Genomic DNA, 8,872 nt, shown 5'->3' on the forward strand with positions numbered 1-8,872 from the left:
TTTTCATATCAGTATGTTTCCATATCGGGACAGCTTCATTATTTCCCATTGTCTGCATGTACCATAGTTTATTCAGCCAGTTCCCTTACTAATGGAACTTGGGGTATTTCCAGTCTTTTGCTATTACAAACAATATTTCAGTGAGTTAATATATGCACGATGCTTAGAGCAGTGCTTAGCATATGGTAAGTGCTCAATGAGTATTAGTTATTATGCAAAAATATATACTGTGTTCATGCAAGTACTGTATGTTTCCAAAATTGGTTATAATAAGTGTTAATTATTTGGGTAATCTGTAGGATTGGGAGTCAAAAAACCAATATAAGAATTCAGAAGTTTTGGGGAGAAAATCACCTACCCCACTGAATAAAATTATCATTTTGTTATTTTTTGTAAGGTTTTTTTCCACCTGCATATCTAGATTCGTAACATAGTTGTAATTATGTAAGATATATTGTTTTTATATACTTTTATCACTTAAATATTTTCCATGTTGCTACATGGTCTTTGCAACTTCATTTTAAATGACTGGCTAATGTTCCGTGAAGTAGTTTCTCAGTATTTATTAGGAAGTTTGGAAATATGAGACAAATGCCAGTGAGATTTTTGCTTTCCTTTCTTGGAGGCTTTCTTCAACCTTAAGGTTATCACCATCAGGTGAGAGATCGGCAGTGACTTAATGAAGCCCCGAGAGTCTGGCCTCCTTAGGTCCACATGCTGCCAGATACATCCATCAGAGCAGAACAGAAACTTGATTTTGCCGCACCTTTTTCAAAAATAGCTCCCCCAAAACACTCCACATTAACCACAGATCATTTGTCAGTGAGGTAAAATATCTCATAGAAGACAGCAAAAAATAGAAAACATATCAATTCATAACTGATAATATATTTATCACCTTAATCAAGTCTGAAAGGTTGAAATGTTAGATCTCTGGTAGAATTTCAGAAAACTTTTTTTTTTTTTTTCAGGTAAAGATCTTCTTCCCCTTAAACTAACCTGTTCAATACTATTCTGTTTCTGTGTGAATTTGGCCTAATCAGTCTAGAGTTGTATCAACAGATACCGCTTTTCCCTTTATGGACCGACGTTACCCTTTCTCTTAACAAATATAGACATGCTGGCAGTTTTTTTGAGGGACTGTTCACTTATTTTATTTCTTTCTCATTGCATGTAAACAACACTTTAAAGCTTAAGCAAAATGTGATTTCACCTTAGTTCCTAAAGCTGACTTTGTTTCCTTAATATAACGTTGGGCTCCTTGCTGCAGATTTTTCTTTTCCTTTTTCCCTGGGGAACACCTGTTCCTGGTGGCCAAAGTGCTTATGGGCTAGAAGCCGCAACTTTCTTCAAATCTAAATGGGCACTCTAAACCTACCTGAAAAAATAAACCTGCCTGAATGGGTACTTTGCTGCTCCCTTACACGGCACTCACTCGGGTTTCAGACGTACTGATCCTAATCTCAAACTCCCAAGACACGCAGGATACAACAGTTAGAACAGCCCCAAGTTCATTATCTGCTCAAGGTGCAATTACCTGGCAGCCACCTAGACTGTGAGGCTTTTGTGGGCCCCCAAAGAACTCATATCCTGAAGAGAGAGACTAATCAAGGCAGGTCCTCTAGGTAGGGACACTGAGAGGCTGGATTGCAATTGATACGAGTTTTAATTTGTGAGGACTTAATCTGATCTGCTTTTGGAACAAGATAATGTACATGTACTTATTGTCCATTTTCTCTGTGCATTCTTTGAAGACTCATTTGATGGTGTGACGATAGTATTGTCATAAGGACACAGAACTTTATTACATGAATCTGCCTCTGTCCTTCCCCTGCCTCACTGTCCGGAGCTACTCTAGGGATTTATTTAGGCTGCATTATGGGAAGGGGAAGGATGACTAAAGTCTCAAACGGTGAGGTGTTTAGTAGTCTGGTTTCCTGCCCACTGAAAGCCCCTCTTGGGGAAGGCAGATAATTTCTGCCTTCTCAGGAAGCAGTGACTTAGGATGCAGCAAGAAATGGTACTGGTTGGCCCTTCCGCTGCCCAAACTGACAGTTGGTATCAGGTGACAGGACTATCTCTCCGTCGAGAGAACTTAGTGGCAGTCGTGTAGGTGATAGTGAGGGCCAGGTCCTCGACTGATGGACACAAGCAAAGCCAGGGACTTTGGAGTACTGAATCAGGGCAGGAACCAGGCTACAGCATTGGCTGGTCTGTGTTCCCCTGGCCTGTACCTTCGGTTGAGAAAAGGAGCGCTGGGTCAGGAGGCGGGCATCAGTGGACAGAGATGCATTCCCTTAGCCGACTCGGAGCCCTTGAGCACTTCTCTAGGGCGTTTTCTTGTGACAGTAGACATCCTGTGTCTTGGCTTCTGTCAGAGGTGAAGAGGAGAATTGGACACAGATGACCTCACCAAAACAGCTGTGTTTTCATGTTAAATAATGTCCTCTGTGACACTGTATAGCTTACACAATTAGACTTGCCGTCATGTTGCATTTTAATTACTTAAATCGGTCTGGCCTTTAGGGCAGTGGTTGTCAGTGTGCTCTCAGGACTCCTGCGGGTCTCTGGGGCCCTTTTAGGGGGTTGCAAGGTCTTCCCTTCGACAACATATCTGTGTGAGGCCAGATTTTACTTCCTCTCCTTCAGCCAGAACAACAGATTGCAACAGATCGAAGACAGAGCAGATGCAAGGATCCATCTCTCTTCTGTGAAGCCAGACATTAAATTGTAAAACGAAGCCATTTTTCCAACTTAAGTTTATTTTGTCTTGGAGAATATAGTGGTTTTTTCCTAAAAATATATTATTTCTATTCATTTTTTTTTTAGTTCTTACGAATTCATATTTTTAACTTTGTTTTAATTTCTAATATGGTAAATATCGGTAGGTGTGACCCACATAAACAACTCTGTGGCATCCTCAGTCATTTTAAGAATATACCGGGGCCTGGAAATTTGAGAACTGCTGCACTAGAGGACTACCTTGGGAGAAATACATACATCTTCTTCCTTTCCCTTGGTCCCCTGTAATGAGAAATGATACAGCAGAGAAATCGACTTGCACAAACACTTGGAGAGAAAAATGGCTCAAGCGTCTGGTATAGAATAGGTGCCGCATGTGGTGAGATGGTGTGACAGTGGTGGCGGTGATGCCTCCAGTCCCTGTGAGTCCTCGGGCGTGTAGGTGCACACAGTACCCCGGCGTACTCACGGTTCTGTGCTCTTTCCTTGGCCAGTTTTGTTTTAAATATACACACTCCAGTCTCTCACTTTAATTTTCCTCTTTGTAGTAGAATCAGTGGCTCAAGCGGAACATCTTTCCCCCGCTTAGGTTTGTTGGAAGTATGTCCCTGAAGGGGAATTTGTTTTGTCCTAGTGGAGCCTGAGATACACTTGAGTCTTCCTAACGGTAAAAGGCAGGCTTCTCAGACGGGTCAGATGACTGCTGACACCACGTTTTCCCTCCGCTGGGCTCAACCTGGGGCATTCATACAGTCCTGCCCACTGGAGAGATCCATAAGCCCTAGAGCCTGACTGAGGAGAAGAGGTCAAGATGCTGTCTCAGTGTTCAGTTCTGCCTGATCTTCACCACGGATGTTCCACTAGGAAAGCAAAGCTTGTGTTATCATTTGACTTACACAGGATCCGCCTGCAAACAAGCGGCTACCTGGGAATGATGACGCGGCCCCATCGGGTTTCCCCTGACAGCTCAGTGGCTTGCAGGAATTTACAGTAGAGGGGAAGGTGGAAGAGCCAGTGATGCTGAGAAGGTGGGTAGGGTAAGAATGGAACTAGTGTGCTTGCCCAGTCCCCTCGGTGTTGGCTCTACGAACAAGAAGCCTTTCCACCTGTCTTCTAGGGTCGTGCGCTCATCTTCAGCCCACACAGCCTGGGCAGTGCAAGAGCACGGGATCTGCTAACAGTCTTAGGTGCGAGGCCCAGGTCTGAACGTCACCTGTGACCTCACACGGCCGGGGCATGTCACTTAGGTACTCCGAGCCCCCATGTTCTGACTGATGAAATTACAGCCCTGCCTGTTCTGTCTGCTTCACAGAATTGTTAGTAAGAATTAGGTTGAGTGAGGCTCTAGATGGGAAAGCTGAAAACCGTGTGCAAATACAAGTTTTGTGAAAAGCTTCTTTATGGTGCCAGTAGGGCTTCTGCTCTTTGCCCCTTGCCCTCTGCATTCATGAAGCTTCTGTGCTTTCCTCCAGGTTACCTGTGCATGACAGATGAGTGGTTCTCTGAGTATGTCTACGAGGTGGTGGTGGACAGGAAGCATGTCCCTGAAGAGGTGCAAGCTGTGTTAGAGCAGGAACCCATTGTCCTGCCGGCCTGGGACCCCATGGGGGCTTTGGCCAACTGATGCTGCCTCCAGCTCCTTCCTCCTCCGGGACCTGAAGTAGCTGCAAAGGACAGATCCAAGGACTGAAGCCAAAGTTACCGGGTTCCCAAGGACACAGTCAGACTCTTGGATTTCTCCTCCAGGAACCTCTTTGGAGAAGTGTACTTTATGATGAAACAAAATATTCTTAAAGGGAAAGATCAGGTCACACGATGTACTCTGCTCATCTCCAACAGCTCAGGATCTCTTGGCATTTTAATCAGATGTCACTGTTTGTCCTAACTCTGTCAAAAAGGTCTGGTTTAGTGTCTTTGCATAAGACAGGAGAGGATGAGCAATTGAAGAATATGGAGAGAAGATGGACCTGATGCTCCTTGTTTCTAGAGTAGAGTTGGGGGAGGGTTATCCTAAGATTTGAGCTTTCAAACTGCATACGCTGCCTGACAGTATCACTGTCCGTCCTAGAGGCAGTCGCTGAGTTCATTTTTTTTTCAAGGTAATTGTACGTGCCTCCACCAGCCCAGGAATGGGAGGTTGATCAAGTCTGACATGATTCCTTCCTGTTGTTTGGAACTGTGGGGGAGCACAGCTCTACTTGAATCAGGGGTAAGTAGAGGCTTAGAGAAAGATGAATGTGAGAACAACCAAAACCTTATCATGATCTGAATTAAAATCCTTAGGGGGAGCTCTAGCCAAATGCTTTAACTTCTGCCTCTGGAATTGGGAGTTGGGTGGGCAGGAAAAGGTGATACCATTCTTTCTGACAACTAGATGGTGCTGAGAAGCTTTTGAATAAAACACTTTGCTAAATGAGAGTAAGCGGCTTATTTGATCTATCGAAGAGTTTATTTAGCAACAAAAGAAAGTAACCAGGTGACTCATACTCCTCAAAATAGAGAAACAGTAGGATCGCTCAGGGCTTCCCTGCTTCACCTTCTCTGTGGTATAGATGATCCTTCCCAGCCGGTGCTGATCCTCACTGGCTTCCGCAGAGGATGTCCAGGCACCACATCTAAGAGAGCTTGTGTCCCTGCCACTTAACCGATTTTTCATCCAGATCCAGGGTCGCTACAAGAGTAAGACATGAAGCTTTGCTGGGTCCAGCCTTGGAATTGGCTGGGAAAGATGTGTTTTACTGAGACTGGGTCTCCCTTTCACTGAAAGCAAATAAATATAGCCTCCTAATCAACATTTCCATCAATGCCTGAGCCCCCCTACCTTTCTGGCTTCCCTAGAATCTTCTCAGGCCTAGCAGGGGATATTGTCTGTCATAGCACTTTCCAAGATAACATTAGATAAAGGCTCAAGCTTTAATCGAAGTGTTTACAATATTGTTGTAAACCCTTGCTGTTCCAAGCAAGATAGATAAACCCATTTCTAGACACAACATAGCAAAACCCTAGAACAGATCTTAAAAGCATCCAGGAACACAGATTATTCCCTCCAAAGAAAAGACAATTAGATTGACGGCTAACTTCTCATCAGCAACTATGTAAGCAAGAAGACAGTGAAACATATCTTCAGGGTGCTATGAGAAGTTAACTGTGAGCTTAGAATTCTATACTCAATGAAATTGTCTTTCAAGGGTGAAATAAAATACACTTTCAGTCAAACAGAAGGGAAGTGATCCAGTATGGAAGACCTGAAATGTGAGAAGTACGTGCATCATCCAAACAAAAAGTGCCTGTAGGTAAGTCCAATAGGGTTCAAAGAAGGATGAAACTAAAATATGTGGAAGAAGACAATGATACTTAGGGAGGTGATTGGACTAAACATATTCTTTGTCATTCAGGAAGAACATAAGTATATCGATTAACTTTAGACCTTGGTATGTTAATAATACATCCTAAAATTTTCTGGATGAACTACTAAAAAATAAGCAGGATATGGTTTCCAAGCAAGAATATAATCAATCCATGAGGAGACGAGATGGTGAGGGAAAAAAAATGCAAGACAAATAGGAGTGTCCAAAATAAGACAGAGATAAATCCAAACGTGTCAATAATTACAATATATAAATGTTCCTGAAAAAAGACAAATTGTCAAACTGGAGGTTTTTGGGTTTTTTAAAAGATTTTATTTATTTGAGAGAGCATGAGCAGGGGGAGGGGCAGAGGAAGAGGGAGAAGCAGACTCCCTGCTGAGCAGGGAACCCAAAGCGGGGCTCGATCCCAGGACCTGAGCCAAAGGCAGACGCTTAACGGACTGAACCACCCAGGAGACCCTCAATCTGGAGTTTTAAAAGACACTCAGCCATAAGCTAATTACAAGAGACATCAGCAACCTGGGATATAAAAAGGATAGGGAAGATCTATCAGGCAGATACTATCCAAAATAAATCTGGTGTGGCTATACTATTTTTTTTTTTAAATATTTTATTTATTTATTTGACATAGAGAGAGACAGAGTGAGCACAAGCAGGGGGAGTGGCAGGCAGAGGCAGAGGGAGAAGCAGGCTCCCCACAGAGAAGGGGGAGTCCGATGCGGGACTCGATCCCGGGACTCGATCCCGGGACTCCGGGATCATGACCTGAGCCCAAGGCAGTGGCTTAACCAACTGAGCCACCCAGGCGCCCTGGTGTGGCTATACTAATAATTAGCAACATTAGGGCTACTCTGAATAACCAAACAGACTGATGGCAGGATATGTTATTCACAGCCTCCCTGGAGTCATGCAACACAGTGACCCTGGAAATAGGCTTTAAAACAAAAAGCATTACTAGAGATAGAATCACTGCATAATTATATGTTTACTTGATGCTCCAGAAAAAATCCAAAGATTCTAAATTATAAATTAGTATGTACCTAATAACCTCAAAGTATATAAAACAAAAGCATAACTATCTGGAAAAATAATCCAATATCATAATGGAAGATTTTAATACACTTCTCAATTGTTGATCGATCAAGCAACCGAAAACTCAAGTGAGTATATGAAAGACTTAAGCATTTAGTAAGTTTGGTATAGTGGACATCTATAGGACACTGTACCTAATAACTGCACATTCTTGAACACACGTGGAACTTTTTCAAAAATTGGCCATATATTGGGGAGTAGAGTCAACCTCAACAAATTTCCAAGCGATTGTTAGAAACTAAAATTAAGAGCTGACTAGAAGGCTCCTATCTGTTTAGAAATTAACTCATAGGTCCAAGAAGAAATCATAAAGGAAATTTAACCTGAATAATGATTTAAAAAAAATACTGCATATTCAAAGTGACAGGTATAGCTAACACAGTACATACATTTTAAAAGCCTTAAAATTTTACTAAAATCGAAGAAAGAGGGGCGCCTGGGTGGCTCAGTCGTTAGGCATCTGCCTTTGGCTCAGGTCGTGATCCCAGCCAGGGTCCTGGGATCGAGCCCCGCATCGGGCTCCCTGCTCTACTGGAGGCCTGCTTCTCCCTCTCCCACTCCCCCTGCTTGTGTTCCCTCTCTCGCTGTGTCTCTCTCTGTCAAATAAATAAAATCTTTAAAAAAAAAAAATCGAAGAAAGGCTGAAAATTGAGCTAAGCATCGATGTCAAGAAATTAGAACTACAAAAAAGACCTGAAGAAAGTAGAAGGAAATAAAATGTATGTACAGAAATTAAAGATAGGATCAACAAAGCCGTAAGTTGTTTTTTATTTTTTTTTATTTATTTTTTAAAATGGGGTGGGCCCCTTTGACTTGCTGAACTTTATTTATTTTTTATTTATTCGAAAGAGAGAGAGTGAGGGATAGAGAGCACGAGAGGGAAGAGGGTCAGAGGGAGAAGCAGACTCCCTGCTGAGCAGGGAGCCCGATGCGGGACTGGATCCCGGGACTCCAGGATCATGACCTGAGCCGGAGGCAGTCGCCCAACCAACTGAGCCACCCAGGCGCGCCCCGTAAGTTGTTTTTTAAAAAAATGAAGTAAATTAGCAGATCTTGACAAGACTGATTAAAACACATACAAGAAATTAAAAGGAGGATGCTATTCTAGATACTGCAGATATTTGACAACCGGAAGATACACTTAACTTTGTTTAGAAGACCTACATCCACAACCTCCAGGGCAACAGAAGAGGAACAATAAGCTGGAAGGCAGACAGAGGCGTTGAAAGATTTAGCAGAGCTGAAAAAATTGAATGCTAAGCAAACCAATTTACGTTGCATAATCCCCCAGATAAGGCAGCTCCAGATAGCCACTAAGGGAATTGGGAGCAAAAGGAAGGTTACTGGAGGGCTGAGTGTCTGTTAGATCCCATCGCCAATTTGGGCAGCTGGGTGACTGTCCCCGCCCTGCTGCTTCAGCCATTTCAACCTTCAGCTCCAGGGCCCTTGTGCCCCAACGAATTCCTTCAGCTGTGCAATTTATTCTCGAGAGAGGAAAACAGTTTGTGGTCTGGAGGTCATTGACATAGCTGAGGATGAAAGCACCATAAGAGGGCTGAGTATTTGCATTCTGAATGTTCTGTGTCATCTTGTGCTCCTAGAACTCTAGTGCCCAGCAGGGGCGCCTGGGTGGCTCAGTCAGTTAAGCGTCGTCCATCAAGAGACGGTTT

At 43.2% G+C, this 8,872-nt stretch overlaps 1 protein-coding gene across 1 annotated transcript in view; it reads left to right on the forward strand.

Annotated features, from left to right (window-relative positions):
* BLMH (bleomycin hydrolase) overlaps positions 1 to 5,158 on the forward strand; it is a 46,909-nt gene extending 41,751 nt beyond the window's left edge. Inside the window, exon 12 of the mRNA XM_027567850.2 lies at positions 4,215 to 5,158. Within this exon, the coding sequence (XP_027423651.1) occupies positions 4,215 to 4,366 (152 nt within the window). The 3' untranslated portion in view covers positions 4,367 to 5,158. The remainder of the gene's footprint in view (positions 1 to 4,214) is intronic.
* Positions 5,159 to 8,872: the final 3,714 nt, after the last annotated feature.

Source organism: Zalophus californianus, chromosome 16 (genome assembly GCF_009762305.2).
Source record: "Zalophus californianus isolate mZalCal1 chromosome 16, mZalCal1.pri.v2, whole genome shotgun sequence".
Taxonomy (NCBI): Eukaryota; Metazoa; Chordata; class Mammalia; order Carnivora; family Otariidae; genus Zalophus; species Zalophus californianus.